At 50.8% G+C, this 20516-nt stretch overlaps 11 protein-coding genes across 11 annotated transcripts; 1 reads left to right on the top strand and 10 right to left on the bottom strand.

Annotated features, from left to right (window-relative positions):
* The first annotated feature begins 255 nt into the window (after positions 1–255).
* On the top strand, positions 256–2445 carry M438DRAFT_27165 (Thiamin diphosphate-binding protein). The gene is made up of 5 exons (XM_029900500.1): positions 256–374; positions 431–473; positions 527–649; positions 702–2028; positions 2077–2445. Coding segments are annotated over exons 1-5 (1791 nt in total). The 5' UTR covers positions 256–372; the 3' UTR covers positions 2373–2445.
* On the bottom strand, positions 2240–3311 carry M438DRAFT_346099 (uncharacterized protein). Its single transcript, XM_029905594.1, has 2 exons — positions 2827–3311; positions 2240–2764 (listed from the first exon to the last, which is right to left on the bottom strand). Exons 1-2 carry the CDS (start codon positions 3040–3042, stop codon positions 2519–2521), a joined length of 462 nt encoding a protein of 153 aa, XP_029760204.1. The 5' UTR covers positions 3043–3311; the 3' UTR covers positions 2240–2518.
* Positions 3312–3591: 280 nt separating this feature from the next.
* M438DRAFT_346098 (uncharacterized protein) lies at positions 3592–4197 on the bottom strand. Its single transcript, XM_029905593.1, has one exon. It carries the CDS (start codon positions 4137–4139, stop codon positions 3630–3632), a length of 510 nt encoding a protein of 169 aa, XP_029760203.1. The 5' UTR covers positions 4140–4197; the 3' UTR covers positions 3592–3629.
* Positions 4198–4705: 508 nt separating this feature from the next.
* Positions 4706–5876, bottom strand: M438DRAFT_365828 (uncharacterized protein). Its single transcript, XM_029907827.1, has 4 exons — positions 5723–5876; positions 5528–5615; positions 5431–5469; positions 4706–5362 (listed from the first exon to the last, which is right to left on the bottom strand). The coding sequence occupies exons 1-4, from the start codon at positions 5744–5746 to the stop codon at positions 5055–5057; spliced, it is 459 nt and encodes a 152-aa protein (XP_029760202.1). The 5' UTR covers positions 5747–5876; the 3' UTR covers positions 4706–5054.
* A 193-nt stretch (positions 5877–6069) lies between these two features.
* M438DRAFT_406104 (Arabinosidase A) lies at positions 6070–8338 on the bottom strand. The gene is made up of 3 exons (XM_029909817.1): positions 7711–8338; positions 7003–7654; positions 6070–6914 (listed from the first exon to the last, which is right to left on the bottom strand). The coding sequence occupies exons 1-3, from the start codon at positions 8069–8071 to the stop codon at positions 6128–6130; spliced, it is 1800 nt and encodes a 599-aa protein (XP_029760201.1). The 5' UTR covers positions 8072–8338; the 3' UTR covers positions 6070–6127.
* Positions 8339–8983: 645 nt separating this feature from the next.
* M438DRAFT_346096 (meiotic expression up-regulated protein 14) lies at positions 8984–10774 on the bottom strand. The gene is made up of 5 exons (XM_029905592.1): positions 10347–10774; positions 10163–10296; positions 9921–10104; positions 9552–9864; positions 8984–9495 (listed from the first exon to the last, which is right to left on the bottom strand). Exons 1-5 carry the CDS (start codon positions 10462–10464, stop codon positions 9198–9200), a joined length of 1047 nt encoding a protein of 348 aa, XP_029760200.1. The 5' UTR covers positions 10465–10774; the 3' UTR covers positions 8984–9197.
* Positions 10775–11405: 631 nt separating this feature from the next.
* M438DRAFT_274377 (uncharacterized protein) lies at positions 11406–11853 on the bottom strand (the record flags this gene model as incomplete). Its single annotated transcript, XM_029900707.1, has 2 exons — positions 11406–11596; positions 11661–11853. Coding segments are annotated over 2 exons (384 nt in total), but the record flags the coding sequence as incomplete, so codon positions are not given.
* Positions 11854–11977: 124 nt separating this feature from the next.
* Positions 11978–12359, bottom strand: M438DRAFT_274863 (uncharacterized protein; the record flags this gene model as incomplete). The annotated part of the gene is made up of 2 exons (XM_029900746.1): positions 11978–12123; positions 12215–12359. 2 exons carry the CDS (start codon positions 12357–12359, stop codon positions 11978–11980), a joined length of 291 nt encoding a protein of 96 aa, XP_029760198.1.
* Positions 12360–13492: 1133 nt separating this feature from the next.
* M438DRAFT_26921 (alpha/beta-hydrolase) lies at positions 13493–15455 on the bottom strand. Its single transcript, XM_029900312.1, has 2 exons — positions 14514–15455; positions 13493–14458 (listed from the first exon to the last, which is right to left on the bottom strand). Exons 1-2 carry the CDS (start codon positions 15223–15225, stop codon positions 13788–13790), a joined length of 1383 nt encoding a protein of 460 aa, XP_029760197.1. The 5' UTR covers positions 15226–15455; the 3' UTR covers positions 13493–13787.
* A 231-nt stretch (positions 15456–15686) lies between these two features.
* On the bottom strand, positions 15687–17974 carry M438DRAFT_274091 (uncharacterized protein; the record flags this gene model as incomplete). The annotated part of the gene is made up of 2 exons (XM_029900687.1): positions 15687–16585; positions 16639–17974. The coding sequence occupies 2 exons, from the start codon at positions 17972–17974 to the stop codon at positions 15687–15689; spliced, it is 2235 nt and encodes a 744-aa protein (XP_029760196.1).
* Positions 17975–18668: 694 nt separating this feature from the next.
* M438DRAFT_374979 (FYVE-domain-containing protein) lies at positions 18669–19904 on the bottom strand (the record flags this gene model as incomplete). Its single annotated transcript, XM_029908537.1, has 1 exon — positions 18669–19904. One exon carries the CDS (start codon positions 19902–19904, stop codon positions 18669–18671), a length of 1236 nt encoding a protein of 411 aa, XP_029760195.1.
* Positions 19905–20516: the final 612 nt, after the last annotated feature.

The following is a 20516-nucleotide window of genomic DNA, read 5'->3' as shown; positions in this document are numbered from 1 at the left end:
GCACAATGGAACCTCTCGATTGTGTGAATGGTGGGGAGGGTTGGTTGAGGAAACCAGTTTCCGACGAAGTTGTTGGTAGATGACCGTGTAGATGTACAAAATAATAAAACACTCGTTTTCAAGAAGCCGCTCTCCATCGTTCCTGCCTCAGGCCGAAGAGAGCTTGACGATCGATTCGGAAAGTGGGGTCCGAGTTCGCCGCAATGCTTTGCCGAGCGGGGTCATTGTTGTACACAAGACGGGCATCTACTTTGATTACTTCCCATTCATCTTCCTGAAGGTCCACTTTGTTTGGTATCGGTTGCTGTTTGGTTACCATTCGCGTGTTTGAGATCGCTCGTGTCACTGCACCTTTCAAATACGAACGGCATCATGTATGCAGCCAAGCGTCTTTCACATGCAGCTCGGCTCCATTAGCTGACAGCAGTAGGGTATATACCGCTTCGTTCGCCTTTTTCGAGGCTATCTACGAGGTATCTCTTGTTGATCCGTTCGACCATGCAAACCATGCTGACAGCAAACATAGGCCGGCGTCACACATTGCTTCGTCAACCTTGGCTCTGACCATCCTAGCATCATTGAAGCAATTGTCAAAGGACAAAATGAGAAGAATGGTAACTTCCCACGTATCATCACGTGTCCCAATGAGGTACGAACGCAATGTTGGGTTTGATCTCAAACCCCCGCTGACTATTTCTCAGATGGTCGCTTTGAGTCTGGCTGATGGATACGCAAGACTTACCAACAAACCTCAATGCGTCATTGTACACGTTGATGTTGGTACCCAAGGCCTTGGAGCCGCAGTTCACAATGCATCCTGTGGAAGAGCACCTGTTCTCATCTTCGCTGGGCTTTCCCCCTACACCATCGAGGGTGAATATCGAGGTTCAAGAACCGAATACATCCACTGGATCCAAGATATCCCGGACCAGAAGCAAATCGTTGCACAGTACTGCCGTTACACTGGTGAGATCAAGCGTGGAGCCAATGTCAAACAGCTGGTCAACAGAGCATTGGCTTTTGCTACAAGTGAGCCAAGAGGACCTGTATACTTGGCTGGTGCTCGAGAGGCCATGGAAGAGGACATCGAACCGTACAAGCTTGATCAACGTTATTGGACAGCAGTGGAGCCGAGTGCTTTGACCCCAAAGCAGGTCCAGAATGTCGCTCAACTTCTGGTCGAAGCCGAATCACCTCTGATCATCACCGGCTACAGTGGGCGTAATCACAATGCTGTCACAGCGCTTGTGGAGCTTGCCAATACCGTCAAAGGCCTCAAAGTCTTGGATACTGGTGGCAGCGATATGTGCTTCCCTGCTGACCATCCAGCATGGTTGGGTCTTAGATATGGCGTGGAGGACAACATCAAGACTGCAGATGTGATCATTGTGCTGGACTGTGATGTCCCCTGGATCCCTACTCAATGCAAGCCCAAAGACGACGTCAAGATCATTCACATCGACGTGGATCCTCTCAAGCAGCAGATGCCAGTGTTCTACATCAATGCTCTGGCAAGATACCGTGCCGATTCTGAGACCGCCGTATCGCAGATCACAGAGCATCTGAAGACGAAGTTTGAGGCCGAGATCACAAGCAGCAAGTTTGAGGAGAAGTGGGCCAAACTTCAGGACTCGCATAAGCAACGTCTGCAAACTATCTCAGACCAAGCAAAGCCTGGCGAAGATGGTACATTCGGCTGCTCATACTTGGTTCATGAGCTGCGCAAGTCATGTCCGCAAGACACCATCTGGGCTATTGAAGCGGTGACGAACACGGCGTTTGTCGCAGACCAGATCCAGGCCACATTCCCAGGCTCCTGGATCAACTGCGGCGGTGGAGGACTCGGATGGTCAGGAGGTGGTGCTTTGGGAATCAAACTCGCGACCGACTTTGAGAACGGTGGAAAGGGCAAATTCGTCGTACAGATTGTCGGCGACGGCACGTATTTGTTCAGCGTGCCAGGATCCGTCTATTGGATCGCCCAGCGCTACAACATCCCGATTCTCACCATCGTGCTGAACAACAAGGGTGAGAACACAAGATGACATTTGTTGGACATGTACTGACTCCAGACAGGATGGAACGCGCCACGCAAGTCGCTCCTGCTTGTTCACCCGGAAGGAGAAGGCAGCAAAGTATCGAATGAAGAACTCAACATCTCATTCGCACCTACACCCGACTACTCAGGCATCGCAAAGGCAGCATCCGGTGGCAAATGTTGGGCCGCTCACGCAGGCACTGTTGATGAATTGGCAAGACTGCTTCCCGAAGCCATTGAGGCGGTCAAAGGCGGTACCTGCGCTGTGCTGGACGCACATCTTGACGGACCACAGGGCAAATACGGTGGTGGAAAGGCTGCCTTGGTGGGCTGAGCCGCAACGCAGTCAAGACTGCAAGTATATATCTAGAACGTCTTCATTGACAACGAACTATAACGGCAAACAAGTGTATGAAAGCAATTACCAAAGGGGTATCATGAAAATCCAAAACGCACGAAATGTCTTCTCCTCGTCTCTTTTCACCTGGCAGATCCAGTGCTTCTTCTCCCTCTGTCTCGTTCTCTTTCCCTATCTTTCTTGCTACTCGCCGGTGACCCTGGGTTTTTGCCAGACCCAGAAACCACACGCGCGGTGCCTTTTGCAGCAGGGCTCTTCGCACTGATCTTATTCTCCTCACTCAGATCCATCGCATAGTCGAATTTCAACATGTCGTCTTTCAGTCCCGCAGCTCTCGCTTCGCAGTAAATCCGTGTTTGGAGTACCGACTGTAATTGCCATTTACACATCAGCATCTGGTCCATCTCATCTGGGTATAGGAGCAACGTACCTCATTCCTCTGTCTGCTCAGCCAAAGCAACATTTCATCATTAGCCAGCACGCGAGCGGCTTGATTCCTTATCTCGCGCTCTTCGTAGGGGAGGTCTTGTTCTTCTGCTCCTTGGTCTGATATGCTGGCTCGAGATGGGTGTTTGCCTGTTGTTGGTTTCGGGGCGGCGACTCGCGATTTGGGCACCGCGAGGGGACGATTGGTGGATGTGGACATTGCGGTGTATTGTCGAGGGTGTGTAGGAAGCGTAGTGGAGGAGGTATAGAAGGTCGCGATTGACGCGTTCTCCAAGGCTGGTGTTGAGAAGGCGACGTTGGGGTGGCTCAAGGGTGGGTGGTGGGGAACATGGTGAAGTGTGCCGCGTCTTTGTGGATTACGCGATACGGCTGCGATTGCCTGTTGCTGGGAGCTTGTCTGCTGGGGTTACTGCAGCTAGCCTTGGAGTACCGTGGTTGAGGGTTGTTTGCTACTGCTGTTTCTGTAACAGGTCGGTTTCGTGTTTGAATCCTACGGGGCTGATGTCATCTTTTGCGAGGCGGGTGACCCTGGACATGTCGTTCGCACTTTCTTGTCTCACGCCGCGAGCATTCTGAGGGTGGTGAACCCGCAAAAGCGCAGGTGAGGGGCTTTGATTCTGCAGATCATACATTTGCGTGTGAGGTGGAGGTTGAGGTTCGAAGAAACGAAGACGTCAAGATAAAATTGATATTTGACATTATGCTGACGCTTCTCTGAAGCGTCATTGTACATTGATGAAAATGATTGCGAGCTAGACGCCCTCCTCTGATTGGGAGATCCTCACTCTATTTCTGAGTACCGGTCTTGGAAGACGAAACGGCAACCTTGACACCCTTCTTGCTGACAGCACCACAAGCTCCCGAAGCACCACAGTAGTTGCTGAATCCACCATTGGCCTTGGTCAATGTGGTAGAAGCCAGAGTAGTAGTACATCCAGTGCCGTTGGGGTTGACACACTTCTTTCCAGTCTGTGTGTTGTACTGATGTTGCATATTAAGAGTAAAGTCGGTGATGCTCTTGTAGTTTGACACCTTGATGGAGAAGGAGTTGTCTTTGCAGGCTGTCCATGCAGTTGAGGGCTTCTTGGTCCAGTCCCAGTTTACGGTGCAGGTAGTGGTGGCTTTGGTCTTGGAGTCGGTGATGGGGAAGGAGATTACGTCGTAGGCGGGGACATTGATGCCGCTGGGGGTGTTGGAGTTGAGGCTGCCAATGGTGAGGTATTGGGGTGTGGTGGCTGCGTTGGCCAGAGAAGCGGCACCAGCACCGAGTACAATGAGTGTGTTTGCGAAGAGCATGTTGTAGGTCTTGTAGATTACTTTGCTTTATGCAGATGTGTTGAGAGAAAGACCGATGTTGATTAAAGGAATGCAGATGAAAAGTGGTATGATAGAAAGATAGTGATTGATAGAGAGATCTCAAACCTTGGGACCTGGGACTGGCTCGATATATACATCACCCACAATTGCCCATAGGGCGATCAAACTGGGCTCTAGAAACCATTCGGAGAACAATACCGTTGGCGGAGAAGGGTAGGCACGTTTGGTCTATCAATGTCTTGCGACCACTTTGCTGCAGACTTTCGCTGGTAAAAGATGACCTCGTCAATACGCCTTGTCGATAGCGCTGACTTAGAAATGGCTTTGTATGGAGAAAAACGGTATGGATATAGACGTTTGATGCTCCAGATGCGGCCATCTCAGCCGTTGAGAACCGTGTTCGGTGCCGGTAGTTCGCAAGAAGCTCGATTTGCACGCATTCTGGGGCACTCCTGTCGTTCATGAACCGAGAGAGTCTCGCTTCGAAGAGTTCTTGATTATAGGGCAGAGATTGATATCTGTGGTGTTCAGTAAAATGTGTTGTTGGGGACTGGATTTGTCTGCCAAGCCTTGCTCGTCTCTTTCTGCTCGCTGCGACCAAGGGCGCTTGATCACAAACGTGGGACACTCTGATCTTGACAGCATTTCGGATGGCTTGATATAAGGATAGACAATGAACTCTATCCTGAAAAATGCCCGCCGAGTGCGCGACTCATTACACGCCACCTGATCTTCTCAGGCCGATTTCTCTATCCACAAGCCCTTGCGTGCCGTCGAAGAAGACGTCCACCTCTCTACATCCCTCATTATCATATCAGCATCAATTCGCTAAACGATTCAAGTATTGGCTCGCAGTCCCCTTTTCAACTCGGTCACGAATTTGCACGAGGCAATCTATGCGATCTTTTGTCTGGAAACAGAGTCACTGCCCAGCCCTCCCAAGACGATTCCGCCGACGGCTGTGAGGAAGGCATTCACCCACACACCAATCCACATGGCCTTTGTGTAGTGACTGTCCAGCTTGTAATGTTGGTATGCTCCCATCATGGTGGTGATGTGGTGGAAGATGGAGACGGCGATGAAGGCTTTCGAGTAGCTTCTGTTGATACCACCGCGGGAGTAGGCGCGAGAGAGAACCAGCAGCGATGCGGCGAGGGAAATGAGGCACCAGCCGTCTGTGCGAACGTTGTACAACTCGAGATCTGCCATGTCTTAGCAGCCGTCTTCCTCTTGTGCCCGTCGCAGCATTATGGATCGTGCATCATCTTACCGCTTGCTTTGAGGTGTGTTTCTACAGGAGGACGGAACCCTGCCATTGTGTCAGTGGATTGGTTGAAGCTCTGGGTTCGGGTTGAGAGAAGACATACAGCCGATGACCATCAATGGGTCATAAACGCGACAGAGGCCTCTAGAGGCGTACCAGAAGGCATTGCCCCAGCAGTAGCCATGGAGGAGCTGTCAGGAGCTCAAGTCAGTATCTCAGTTCTTCCAGGATTGCCGGCAGATAGCTCGGGGAACTCCAATGGGTAGCTTGCCATCTCGGAGCTCCAGTGATTACATACAATCTTGTCCATTGTAAGTGCCATAATGATGGTTTGTATGGTTGTCTTGTCGAGGATTGGGAGACGGAGAGAATCACTTGAGCTTCAAACTGCCGGACAGCGTGCTTATCATGCTCCTGCTCTAATCATGACGTTCGATTTGCATATGCAGACATCTTGATTCAGCAGAGCTGGAGAGGAAGGTGCGGGGTGTTTTTCTGGTGATCGCGGAACACGTCATGCTTCCTCGGAGCTCCCCCCGCATAGCTCTTTTCCCTTCAACTTCGGGCATATCTGCCGTGCAACGGAACCTCTGATTTTCAGGAACGCTGAAGTTTGTGCAGAGCCTCTTGAAGGTAAAATGAGTAGGGGTACATCGGGTTCCTATCTGAGTACTACTTCTATGAACTTCGATACATCTAGCTTCTACTCGGCTGACAACACTGCCACGGACCAGCCAGGCAGGCTGATTGAGAATGTTCCATTCGAACCAGTCACCTCTGTCACTACAGGCTTCACGTTCTCCTGGCCGGGATAGTTTGACTCGTACTGCCCTCCGCTTAGGACTGCCAATGAGCCAGATGTCTTCCCGTCCAGGGTCAATGTAACGTTCTGCTCATCACCACCGTAATTGGCCAGCTTGACAAAGTTCGTGCTGCCTGCGCTGCTAGCAACCCAGTACACAGGACCAAAGCCGGTATCAGATTCTACAGACAAGATGGTGTCACCCTTGTTGGATGCAAACATCTGCTGCACGAAGTAGCTCGTTGAGCGAGTGACCCCAGTAGTTGCATCGAAGCCAATGAGGTCTGGCGACCACTCTGCGCGGTCGAAATGCTCGAGAAGAGGCGCATAGCAAGCCATCTTGACGACGTCAGAGTTGCGCTCCATACCGATCATGTAGACAGCTTCAGAGACAGAACCCATCATGTTGGTCCAGATGGTCGCACTGCCGTTGTCGAAGGTGGTCGATGCGTACTCACCCACCAACAAGGGCTGCGAGCGGTCCCAGTTGTCAAAGGTGTTGAACTTGGCGATGAAGTCCTTGGGAGGCAAGTACTGATGCAAATCCTGGTACGCGCCTTCTGGAACGTTAATGCCACTACCATTGCCGCCAGTTGATCCTGGAGCCACGGATGAAATGATGGTGATGTTGGGGTATGCAGCATGGACAGCAATACATGTCGAAGCGCGATTGATAGTTGTCAAGACCCTTGTTCAACATGTCTTCGTTTCCGATCTCAACATAGTTGATGTGGAAAGGACCAGGGTGACCGTGGGATGCACGAAGAGCGCCCCACTCAGTACTTGTATCGCCCGTCAAATACTCAAGCTCGTTCAGCGAGTCCTGCACGTATGGCTTCAATTCATCGCCAGAAATGGCTCCAGAATCGGCCAAGACCAGGCCATCCCAGACTGCAAGAACAGGTTCGAGACTCATGTCCTGACACCAGTAAAGGTACTCGATAAGACCCATGCCATCCGTGTTAGGGTAAGTCCAGTCACCTTGTCTTCCAGGACGGTCAATCAAAGGGCCAATGGTGTTGTTCCAGATCCATCGATCCGCAATCGAGGCTCCTTCCAAGTTGTTGCCGCCGGGCAGTCTCAAAAATCTGCCACCAATCTCATCAATGACGGTTGCAATCTCGTTGTTCATACCATTGAAGCGGCCCTTGTATGTCGTTGGGAATAGCTGAGGCAGACCGAGGTTCAGCTGGCCATCGGTAGCGAGCGAAGCATCAAAAGTGAATTGCCAGGTATTGTTTCCATCAGCAGCAGCCGTTCCAGCATACATGTCGTAGGTCTTGTAGTACCCGAAGGCCGACGAGTTGCTGTTGACTGACACGTGCGTCGAGGCAAGTATACCACCGTCTGAACCGACGAGGGAGAGAGTGACATTTCCATTGTAACTTCCCTTGACATAAAAGTAATTGGCGTAGTGATCAGGTAAGACTGTGGAATGGTTAGCATTCGGTGTTACGATACCACATCATTTCAATGATAGTCACCTCTGATGCCACCGTATCCTGAGTTCGATGCACCAACAGTACCACTCGTTCCGTTAGACTTGATCAGAAGTGACGAAGGCAAGGCGTCAGAAAGAGCTGAAGAGTTATCTTGTGAAATGGTGGATGAACCAATGGCTGTCCATGCAGTAAGGCCTGGATTGTCTCCTTGGAAACCATTGTTTTGTAGAATCTGGCCATAAAGACCACCGTCGATACTGTTGCTGATGTCCTCAATCATCAAGCCATAGAGCAGAGGACTCGAAGCATTGCCATCAGATGAGGATACCTTAAGATTGATAGCGGAGGCATATGGCACAGCGAGAGCGAGCAGAGCGGTTGCGGTAGTTGCCAGAGAGTCCATGATGGTGTCTTTATCCTTGGGCCAGGCGTGCTTGACTTGCTGCCAGAAGAGGACCGAATCCCTATTTATACGTCCACCTCGATCGCCTTCCTAACGATTGAATTCAGACATGACATGCCTACCTTCTTTGACCCGAGAAATTATCCGTGTAATTGTAGATGAGGCTCCACTTGAACAGCCGAAGATGAAGAATAGGGATCCGAGTCTTCCGTAGGTCGACAAAGAGTCGGACGTCGATCCCGAGTACTTCAGGTCAAGCACAACCCTTGTCCTTTGTAACAAGCAACACAAGCTTTATTATTAGCGTGTTGAGTCAAAAGGACAGTGGTGCACATATTGATGGTAGGCTTCCTGCTGTCCCACCGCGACGCCAGTAAGCAGCTCAATTCTTATGCATGAGACATAGCTTTCTCTCATTCGGACCTCGAGAAACACGCCTTGTCATCCTTGCTATTGGAATGGGCGATTCTTGTGAAAAGGGAGAAGAGGAAAAAAATGACGAACGCGGAGGCTTCTCATATCTCCACATCTTCATGTCCGTCTCCACAGTTGAAATACGACGGCAGCGGAGGCGGGAAGAACACAAGGGCCATCACGAGGGCAGAGCATGATCTTGTCAATCCTTTCCTTGAACAGCGCAAAGCAACAAGAACACTTTGTTGGCCGGTGAGTAGTTGCTGATCCATGTTAATTGTATTCTCGAAATCAGCCGATAGTCAAGTGTTCTGCCGTAGGGTGGATGTCTTCGAGTATCATCGACCAGAATGTTTTTCCGTGCAGATGATTGATTGATGTTGTTCAGTGTGCTCGGCAGGAAGTGGCTCAGAGAGAGAACGGTGTGGAAACTACTACTTAAACGCAAACCAAATAAGAAATTTGAGACTGTGCGGTGTACCATTCATTTTTTGTGGAATACAATTAGAGGAGTGCTAGAGAAGCAGAGTTGTCATGCTGTCGTAAGTTGGACTTTCTGTGGCGGACCAACGAAATAGAGGAGACTGCTACTGCCTGCCATAAAGATAAAAGACTATTAAGAAACATTACGATCTTGTGAAACATAGGGGGCTCCAAGGGTATAATGCCCAACCACGCAATCATAGAAACCAAAACAAAGTGAGTGCTACGCTTAAGCAGCGACTCTCTCCTCGTCGCGGCCACGGATGGAGCCGTTGACGACGCTAGCATCCTCCTCCTCATCATCGTCCTCGTAGGTGCCGGCGTTGTGGTGCTGGCTGGCGGGGATCCAGAGGTTGCTGTCACGGTTCTCCATGGGGGCGTCCTGGTGAGCAAGGTCGACGGCCTCACCCTGGTGACGGTTGCGACGGCGCTGAGAAAGAGTGCGGGTACGGGTGGAGAGGGAAGAGGTGACGGCGGCGTTCTGCTCGACCCAGTTGGTGAGAGAGTCCTCGCAGTCCTGGATGATGCTACGATGGTTGTTAGTATCATGAGATGTTTGAGTTACGTCATGGAAGAAACTTACGCCTTGCTAGCCTCGTAACCGTCGTATGCGTTTCTGGTCTCGCCAGGGGTGACGGGAGTGTCGTCGATGAGCTCCAACAGGTGCTTACCGAAGCCAGCGATGATGGCCATCTTCTCAGAGTGCTCACGGAGAGCATCGAACTGGTAGGTGAAGGCAGCCTTCAGCTTCTCACGGGTGATGTTGGAAAGCTGGGCCTCGGCGACCAATGACTCGGCCTCGGCTCTAACGAGCTCCTGCTCAAGGACAACAATCTTGGGGCTGTTGGGCTCCTTGTACTTGAGCTGGGCAATCTGATCAGTGATCTTCTGCTTGCCTGCGACGTGGGTTAGTATATCGTGTGAGAATCTTTGATGTTTTGTAAGTACTCACGGTCTCTGCTGGGCTGGACGGAAGCCTCAATGTTACGGATGCTCTTGATGGTAACACGGTATTGGTCGTACTTGTCGACGAACTGGTCCTCAAGCTCACCAATCTCGTAGATCAAGACACCGAGCTTGTCGGTGACATCAGAGACGTCGTCGTCACAAGCCTCACCCCAAATGCTAAGTTGTTGCTATCGATGTGTTAACTCATCGGTTCTTGGGCAATTGGTTTCCATGAATTCAACTTACTGCGACCTCCATTCTCTCTCTGCCGACGAGCTCCATAGAGCGCATAACGTTCTTCTCCATCTTCACAAGCTGCGACAGCTTCTTGGCAAGATCGGGACCGAAAGCACCAGCGGCATTTCTGCGGAAAGAGTGACCTTTATGATGTTAGTCGTGGGATTATGCGACAGTGATTGCTAAAGCATACCAATGTTGCTCTTGCCGAAGAATCTACCAGCCTTGGTGGAAGACGACGGGGGAGGAGGGGTTTGGATCTGCGATGCAGTGGGTGCGCGCGACTGGCGCATGGAGTATGTGCGGTGCATTTTGGCGGTAGTAAGAGGGTGTTAGTCGAAGGATGAATAGATTCAGACAACTGCGACGAGATGCGTAGATTTGTTGATGAGGAGTGGTGTAGAAAGGTGAAAAAGATGGATGATGCGAAGCGACTCTTGAAGAATGGAAATCAATGGCGGCGTATTATTGTATGCGGAAGCCGCGACGTCATGGTTGCCCAGGTTGCCCCGTGCATCCGGGATGATCTGGATCGTCTCTTTATCTCGACCAGGCCTCCACGCAAATCATTGACCCTCGATTTTGATGATCTGCCTCTTAAACGACTCGGTCGAGACTGATGGGCTCTCCTGAAGGGCTCGTCCAATTCGCAGCTTCATATTCATCTTCACACCTCTTTATATGCTCTCTTCAGTTCGAGTCCAGTCGTATGTACGACTCGAAAGGAAATGAAGCGTTTAAACTGACGTCACACCAGCTAGCGCCGAACCTTGTCAATGAAAACATGCAGAACTGGTCCTCCAAGCCACCGAACACCGCCAATCCACCCAAGCCTTGACTGATATCTCTCCCGGCACCCGCGTGAGGATCATCGCGCCTTATATTCTGATCTACCTACGGCTGTGGCTTGAGCACAGGGTGGAGGATCTCCATGACAATATCACATGCGGCATGCCTCCCTGTTCCAAGTAATATCTGCTGGCTTGCCAACGCTTTGGGTGCGTCCCTTGCCCGTTTGACTTTGACAGGTCCACACCACATGACAACCCAACTGCCAATTTTCAAATAGTCCAACAGCCACAAGAAGGGGCTTAAGTCCACTTCTCGACCATACGACAGTGTATACGCGAAGGGTCGAAAGCTTCATCCAACATCTTGGTCTCTGTAGGTTGGACAGAGTTTGCTCGAATCGATATTCAGTCCATCATTTGAGCTCCAAGCAGACTTCCAAGCAATTCGGTCGAACTCAAGACTACTTCAAAGTATCTTGCAGTTCTCTGACCCAGCTCAATCTACCTTCGCCGAAAATCTCTCCAGTAGCCGGCATCTGAGGGCCTCCGTCGAGTAGGAGTGTACGCACGATAATCTTATCAGGCATCACATCCTGATGGTGATAGATGTGAGAAGTACAGGTGCCGCAGAAGTAGCACCGTACTGACTTGCCTGCCAACTTATCAGCAAAGATCCTCTCACTCTCAAGTCCATTCTTGAAGAAGACCGCACGAACCTGATGCGCCAGTGTAGGTATACACATTCGGCGTCCCACTGACAATCTTGAGATCGTCTTTTGGAATGATCTGGTTGCAACTGTACGGACCACCACCCAACTTCTGGCAGGTCGAGCAATGGCATAGAACATGCTCTGCAGTACTCAATTTGGCCGTCCAGTTGATTCCACCGCAATGGCAAGATCCTTGGTATTCGCCTTCTCCGAGCGGGCGCTTCGCAGGAGGACCGAAGAGAACGCCGTCTTTGATGTCGATAACACAAGAATCCTCGCTGCAACATGTCAGGAAGAGCTATGCTTTGGAGAAGTCGAAACTGTTACATCAACGGACCAGCACTTTTCGAGAACGCGATATGAACTGGTTCTTTGGTGAGATAGTAGTCCAGGTCATCTTGGTTCTCAAACTCCAGGACAAAGCCATGGGTGAAACCTCTGTTGAATGGCTCCCAAGATCGATTCTTGCCTGTTTTGTCTCATAATCAGCGAACGCCGTTCCTCGGATTTTTCTCTTCATCTTTCTTCTCTCGTCTCCTCTTGGGAAGTGTTGTACATACCAGCTTTCAAACTCTTGATCAATGGTTTCCCAGTCTTCGGATTTAGCGATGTCGTCTTCAGAGCCATGAAAGACTCAAAGTGCTTCTCAAAATCCGACCATGTGATGTCGGAGCGGTACTTGAACAGCACAATATGCGTAATCATTTCGGCCATGGTGAAGGATAATCAACTGTTACTCTGATGCTGGGTAAGGAAAATGACGAAAGAAGCAGAGAAAGCAGAAACGAAACAAGACTACAATTCCCAAAGGCACAGAGTAGTCTTTATACATATTTGCACACTACAATCCTCTTCCAAGACAATTCCCAGCCTCTCCGGAAAGATTGAGTCGTCCTGATGATCAGATGGAACAGGACATATCGGGGGTCGAGTTCAGCGGTACTTCTTTCCCTGGTATCTGTAACGGGAAATAAACCCCGACTCGACAACTTCCGGGTCCGCAACAACTTCCGATATTTGTGCTTTGCTTCGTCGTTGCGCAATATCGATAATCGAAATCATCTTTCATTCAACTATCACTCAACTGTCACCCTCCATTGTGTTAGCCTTGTAGTAGACTACCTGGCATTCACAGCTGGACACGCGGTTGGAATCTTGCCATGGACAGATCCCAATGTTGATGGGATGACCCTGCTTGTAATTTTCCATCATCATTGTCACGCAATCACAGCTTTCTATATGATTGACAAAGCCCCAGAGTGCTGTCAGACATACCTCGCAGGTGTTTAGTACTTGAGAACCATCATAAGATCTCATAAGACCAGGATATCCCGACTTTATGGAAAGAAGCTGTCACTTAGAGAAACAGCCGTGGTCTTTGCTGACATACATCGAGACTTTTGGCATCAACATGAAGACACACGAAATGAGATTGCACCAGAGCTGAGTTATATGAACATGGATTGATCATCATATCACGTTTCAACAACCATGTACTTAACTTTGAGTCTTCACGAGCAAGATCTTCAGCAGGTCCAGAGTTGAACTTTGAGAAATTGCAGCGCTCATAAATCTATATCTTGAGGAACGTATCTTGAAGATCTGGCAGGTTAGAATGTTGCTGTGGCGGCTGACGGGAGTAGGCGAATCTGATTGAAAGTGATGAGATGAACATGATTATGTCAACGTTGAACAAAACCTTTGCTAGCGATGGTGTTCACCAAAGAACACACGAGAGATCACGAACAAGCGCACTTCACCTAAAGAGAAAGACATGTATATGTTTTCAAGGAGAGAAGGAAATTTATGTCAACTGATGAACACGATCAATTGAATTGTATGTAATACACAGACGCATGTTTATTCCCCAAACGCTTGCAATACCAGGAGTGGAGAAAACGAAACAGGCCAAGATGCTTAGGACGAATGAAACGTAGAAGAAAAACCATGCCTCAACCAACAGAGAAAACACACTGCATAGTTCAACTAAGCGGAAGTTGAAAGAAAATCATGTCGACCATATCATCATACAAGAGGGACAAGACGTGATGATGTTGTCGAGCAGCTGACAACTAAGACAGCTCCAGTACCATACGACTCTTTGACCCATTCAGAACTTGCTCGAGATGGAACTCATCTTGCGATAGTCGAATTGGCATCGAATGTGACACGCGAAGTCTCGAAATCAGTCGGGTGGTCTGAAAAGCGATCTTTCATGAATTGAAGCCACCTGGGTGCCGAAGCGGCGATGACTGCTGTGTGATTGAGTCCCGAGTATTCGAGCAAACCGATCGTGTTCAGTCGAGTCGCGGATTCGTACGCACGTATAGTGCATTCGGGAAGGACAGCTGTGTCTTCGAGTCCTTGGATGAGCAGCATTGGCATGGATGCTGGGTCTCCTTGAGCAGCTGCGTGCTGTTGAGTCCATTGCTTCAGAATATCGTCATTCATGGGGGTTGCAGCACCGGGTGCGATGATTTGCTCTATTCTGAGGTTTGTAGCAAGGGTTGTGATCGCAACAGCACAAGATTGTGTGATGTTTGTAAAGTGCAACATATTTTGCAGTGCGTCAGCAGCCCAAGGCATCTGATACTCGGGGTACGCCGCCTTGATGCCTGTGAGGAGTAATGCACTCAAGCCTGTAACGGAGTAGTCCTGATAATTGGGCAGAGGAAGGATCTTCTCGTAAGTAGTGGTTGCAAGGTCAGACATGTTGACAGCGGGAGCAATTGAGACGGTGCCGACATAGCCAGACCGAGGATCTTGAACAAGTGGATGCTCAGCCAGCTTCCATACCGCACCACCTTTTGAGATTCGTTAGTAACGAGTCTCGAAAGACGCTGCGGAGGAGTAGCTTACCTCCCTGCGAATGGCCAATGCTCATCCATTTGTCATTGAAGACAATGGGAAACATCTTGCGCGCAGCTACTACCGAGTAATAGATATCATTCGCGTGAGCGGCAAAACTGAGATACTTGTGGGAGGTGTAGTTGTTCCCAAGACCGGCGTAATCGGTAGCAACCACAGTATATCCTTCGGCCAGTAATGGTTCCAGGTTCTCCTGCTCGAAGAAATGCATGGCAGAAGACGGGGCGCAACCGTAGTGTTGGCCAATCGTGCCGTGGGCGTAAGCAACCAGAGGCAACACATTGCGTTGGTCACCAAGTGGGATGTCGGGCATGGATGTTCTTGGGAACATGATGATCCCGGACGATGGCACAAGGCTATCATTCGCATCTAGAGAAGTGTATTGGAAGCGCCAAACTGAACGCGAGATACTGTGAAGACGCCCGAGTCCACGATGAACAAGTTCTTTCTTCAAAACGTCTCCAGGGGTCGATGAGGCGAAATCGGGGGATGTAGCGTAGAACTTCGCATCGTAATATGCCCCCACATTCTCTCGATCCACAGGGTCGGCCTCTGAGAGTAAGGATTGGCAATGTGATCTGCATCCATAAATGCGGGCTTGCTCCGGTTCAAGTTGAAGGTTGGACACTCGACTCTCGTCGACAGCCGCTGACGATGACTGAACAGCCAAGAAGATGATGGCAAAGGCCGAATAGAGATGCATGTTGAAAGATGCAAAGAAGAACAAGAATCGGGTGATGATGCTTGTGTTGTGTCGGAGAGATGGATGGTGTTCAAAGCCGAAATGGTTTGTTCGGTGTCCCTGGATTTGGTCAAGAAGCTACAGGTCAGTTCGCTCTTGCCTTGTGTCGGTTGCAGACAACTGTGCCACGCGATTTGGCGTCTGGCACGATCATGCATTGACGGCTTCGTTCGAGGCTTCGGTCCTAGATCGCACCTTTTCATTAGATTTCGACTTCATTCTGCAAAAGTCATTTGACACAATTCGCGGCGCATAAAAGTTTCAAAAACATGCATTAGGTTAAAGAGCTATGAGCCAAAAACCGTGGGTATCAAAACTAAAAAGGAAAATTGCAATGCCAGAAATGCAAACTCGCAATGGATATGTAGCATCGTCTTTGCACTCGCCGAAAGAAAGCAACACCATCAACATTTGAAGAAACCTCACCATCTACCACCATTGGCAGCAGCATCGGCGGGAATCTGGAATGCGTCCGCACCGTCTCCAAAGAAGCTGGTGTACAGATCGCCGGAGAAGTCCAAGCCGGATAAGGCAACATCGATAGCCTGCTCAAAGTCCAAGCCCTGAGTCCACTCGGGACCGCCCGACTGCTTAGCGAAGCTAGGGTCAAGCATGTTGGCATACGCAGTGGCATCGTTGGCAGACAGGCCCTGCTGGTTGGTGGATCCCGGAGTTGACATGACAGTAGAAGCATAGTTCCCAGCATTGCTGTAAGCAGCATCGCTCTGAGAACGAGCAGCCTGATTGGGGAGATCATGCGATGGGTACTGGGACGAGGGTGCATATGGAGAGTCAAAGCTCCAGTTAGTACGATCAGGCTCAGCACCTGCGGTCGCGGCCTCACTCAAGACGCGAAGACTGTCATTGTCACGCGAGGGAAGACGCTGGGGGGCAGCGCCACGAGTGTTTGCTTCTTTTGTGCTATCGACACCGTTGGGATGTGAAGCAATCCACTCCCGGAGAAGACTGAGGATCTGGTGAGCCTTGTGGAAGGCTTTTTGAGAGCGGCCCTGCGACAGTGCAACGAAACAGTGGTAGACGCGTTCCAAGAATTCAGGAGCCTTGATGTCCTCAGGTTTGATGACCTTACCTAGCTCTGAGCCTGGATAGGTGGCAGCGACATGCATCTTGATAAGAACAACAAGAGCATAAACGATGCGCACAAAATACAAGAGGGCAGGAAGTGTAGACACTGTCTCGGGACCAAAGTCGCAAAAGGTTCCGATGACGTTGTGGCATGCTGTGAGGCAGGCCTCGATTGAGGCCATCTGCTTTTGGCTGAGCGTCTCGGAGAAGTGACTGCCAGACTTGAGGGTTCCTTCTGTTACGATTGTCAGTTTACTTGGCAAGTATGCAGATAAAAGGAGAACAAACCGCTGAATGGCACCTTGAAGTCGTCGGTGTTGTGATTGACATGCAGGCCAATTTCATGAAGATACAGAGATGTGACATGTCTGTAGAACATCAAGGTCGGGAGTTTCAAATGGGATGGCAAGTTTTGCTCCCATTCGGTGAGCTTCTGCTCAAGTACGGTCAGAGTATAAGCAACCTTTGGATCCAGAATGGAGATGGAAGCAGTTGGATCTTCCATGGCAAAAGAAATGGAGATCTCATCGCAGATACGCTGAATCTTGATGTGCTGGGCAAACAAGGGGTCGGTAGAAGCGGCTTCAGATGAGCTCTCCAGAATGTCAACACACTCCTGCATGTAATTTGACCAGCGCAAGAGATTGGGGCGACGTAAGACCTGCGAGACACTTGCTGAAGTGTAGTAGCATGTCAACCACGCTCTGCGAGACTCAATCGCATCCGAGTCGACGAGTTGACTGCCAGGACCAGGAGGTAGATCGGCGCCTACCCCACCGAAGCCACGCTTCACCTTGTTGGGGTTGAAACGCTTTCCTAGACCAACGTCAAGGGACATGACGACGGCCATATGGATGAGCATGTAGAAGTTTGCCTGGGCAGGGCGGTCCGGCGGCTTGTGCCAGAGGAAAGCGACCTGTAGCCCCTGGATGATCTCGAGACTCTTGAGACCTTTACGGATGACGGCCGTAGCAAGCACGTCGAAGACTTCCTCAGTCAAGGCATCCTGCACCTCAGTAGCCACGAATCTGAAGCATGCGGCAGCCGAGATGCACAAGAACAAGATGGGCTTATTTTCGAGCATCCACTCAGGAGTTGCGTCGGCAGGTAGCACGATGGCGGGGAACTCAGGAATCAGACGGTCTTTGAAATGGGCGAAGATGGTGCAGGCTGAATCCCAGTCGATAATCTGACGGACGCGCTGCTTGACGTACTCACCATACTCGGTGTAGATGGTGTGGTACAGAGGCTTGGAAGGGTCGTCGAGGCGTCTGCGCTTGCGACGGTCTTCGGCGTCGTAGTCGATGTCGGCGAGGGGCGCCTCGTGCTTGACGGGCTCGAAGGTGGGCTGAGGATAGGCATCGGGCTGGAGGGGCGACTGATGCGGCAGGTGCTGTTGCTGCTGGTGGAGGACCTGGGTGAGGGCGTCGATCTTCTTCTCGAGCTCGGCGACGCGTGTGTCTGCCTTCTTCTGACGGCGTCGGCTGGGCTGGGTGACGATGCATTGGCGACCAGCCTTTGCACAGCGCTTGCACGGGTTCCCGCTGTTGTCCATATCACATCGCACCTTGAGGCCGCGACAGGCTTCACAGGCTCTTGAGCGTTTCGCGTCGGCAGCGAGCATAGCAGCACCGCCAGGGCTCATGTCTATCATGTCGGCGCCGACAGCGCTTTCGCGTCGGTCTCGGTCCTCGTCGCTGGGCGAATGGCCCGTTGGTAGAGCGGCGGCATATCCATAGTAGGGCTGTGAGATTTCCTGGGCCTGTTGGGCAGTCTGCGCAGCCTCTCTGTACAGCTTGATCTGAGAGTCGGAGCGCGCGAGCGCCGGCGCGGGATACGGAGCAGGTTGATGCCGCGTTGGTGCTTGAGCCACTTGTGCCTGCGCTGCTTGCGCTTGCGCTTGAGCTTGTGCTTGGTACGCTGCCTGGACGGCGTCACTGGCCTCCAGACGCGGATCGATGGGTTGCGCACTCATGGTTGCCGATGGTATTTCTGTTCATTTACCCACCGGAAACAAGACGCGTTTCTAGCAAAAGCCCAAAAGCTGCTGACTGGAGGGAACCGCGCACGGTCCACCAAAACTTAGCTCTTCGCGCCTTCTCTTTGCTTTCCATCGACTTCTCGGCTAATCACGTTTGATTACAGCTGCTCACTGTGCTCTTCCAGATTCACCTCTTCTTCTGGAAGAGCACGGGGGAGCCATAGTAGGAGCTCGATTGATCGTACGAACGAACAGAGATGCCGATGATATTATACGACGGCTGTAGAATTGCTTCCCTTGTTCATTATACCGAAATCCCCAAATCGTCACCTCTTAATCAGTCATGCAGTTGGTGAGTCGGACATGTGCCCCTGCCTCGTGTCTGCCACCACTCCTTGATACACGCCCGATGGAACTTGCATAAACACTCCAATCTACCCATCTCGGCTCCCTCCTCGAACTCTTCGAAGCATATCACGCACTCCTGTGCCTGTCCATCTTCGTCGAAACAGTCCTTCTCCGTCGCATGATAAACCAGCATGCGTTGCCTAGCCGTGGACGCTCCTAGCATTGACGAGACCCGCTGTGGTATGCTACCCACAGGTACGGTTTCGCTACTTCCAGTTCCTGTCTGATTTGACGTTTCTACCGGTGTTGCTCCGTGACTAGGTCCTGCCAGGTGACTCGAGATGCAGAACTCAACATGCTGTTCGCGCTCTTCGCTCGTGCCACTCGTTCCGAAGGGATGGTTTCTCGTACCGCAGACAGGGCATTCGTCTTCTTCGCTTAAAGCTTCTCGACCTTGTGGTTGTTGCATCTGAGTCTGTGCAACCTGAGCGGCTGCGATGCTTGATGGCGTATGTGATGCAGATCGGTATCGGGATCTTGATAGATGTACTGTGTCATTGTCTGATCTGGTACGAAGCCCCTGAGTTGATGACCTTGGGCGCTGTGGTACACTGTTCAGAGCCTGGTATCTTGCGGTATGCAGCTGAGGTCGATATGACCCCCGCCTTTCAGTTGGTTGAGGAGGCGTGGCACCAAAATCACTCAATGTTCGAGCATTATGAGGTACAGATTGGCACGTGGCCTGACCCAGATCTGACACATTCAACGACCCAAACATCCTGGCGAAACTTATGCTTGATGTTGTGCCTTCATTTGCGGCAAAAGTCTGAGCACGTGATCGGCTTGATGGAGTTGATGGAGGCGGTGATCTCTGTTCCTCCTGCTGCTGAGGTGGCGGCCCATAGTTTGGATCAGGCACGCATGGGTTGCAGACACGAACTGTCTCGCCACCACCCAAGGCCGGATTCTCATGGCCGTCGGAAGATCCGGTGTTGCTTCGACTTCTGGTGTTACCATCTGGGTTCAAGGGTTCTTCCTCTGGAGGATGTACGATATACTGGCGGGGTATAGTGATCCGATGTGGCGAACAAGGTCCGCACACAAGTCTTCCACACCGTCTACAGTGATGTCTTCGAGTGAGGAAGGTAAAAGCATTCCCGCAGATTGAGCATGCTGAGAGCTCATAGTCCGGCTGCCATCGAGGAACGACGACCTCGTCAGTCATATTCGCGTCGGTATTAGTAACTTCAAGCACAGAAGACGCAAATGACTACAAATAAGAAAACATTGAGGGAGTTGTTGGATTTGAGGAGTAAGATGGAACACTAGCGGTCGGTGAATGGTCGCTGATATGGGCGCCAAGACCTGTCTCATGACTCGGAGCTTATCGGCTGTCGTCTACCTTTGGCTGGCACGAGCACATCTAGGCAATTGGTTTGCAAGGATAATTGGTCTATAACATTCGAAAAAGCAATACCAAATCAGCGCCGCGCTAGCTAGACGTATGTACAATAATATGCGACCATTTGTTCTGTCGCCCTCGACTTTTTTGCAGGCCTTAAAACGCCACCGCTGTACCAGACCATCCCTCCAAATCGAGATCTTGGAAAAAGCGAGAAACATGTTGCAAAACTACAAGGTAAGAATAAAATCAGAATTACTAGAAGAGTTACAAGAGTCATCGAGGTGCGTGTCGTGATTCCATGCTCAGGGTACGATCGTTGGTCACGATCTCCGCTATGCTGCCTTCACCAACTCCGGCACTTTGGAACACACTGTCGCCTGTCATACGCTGTTGTACTGTACCCATACTGGTGGGTCTTCCACTATTACCGAC

The sequence above is a fragment of the Aureobasidium pullulans genome (assembly GCF_000721785.1).
Source record: "Aureobasidium pullulans EXF-150 unplaced genomic scaffold scaffold_10, whole genome shotgun sequence".
Classification (NCBI taxonomy): domain Eukaryota; kingdom Fungi; phylum Ascomycota; class Dothideomycetes; order Dothideales; family Saccotheciaceae; genus Aureobasidium; species Aureobasidium pullulans.
This window is presented reverse-complemented; position numbering and strand designations above follow the sequence as displayed.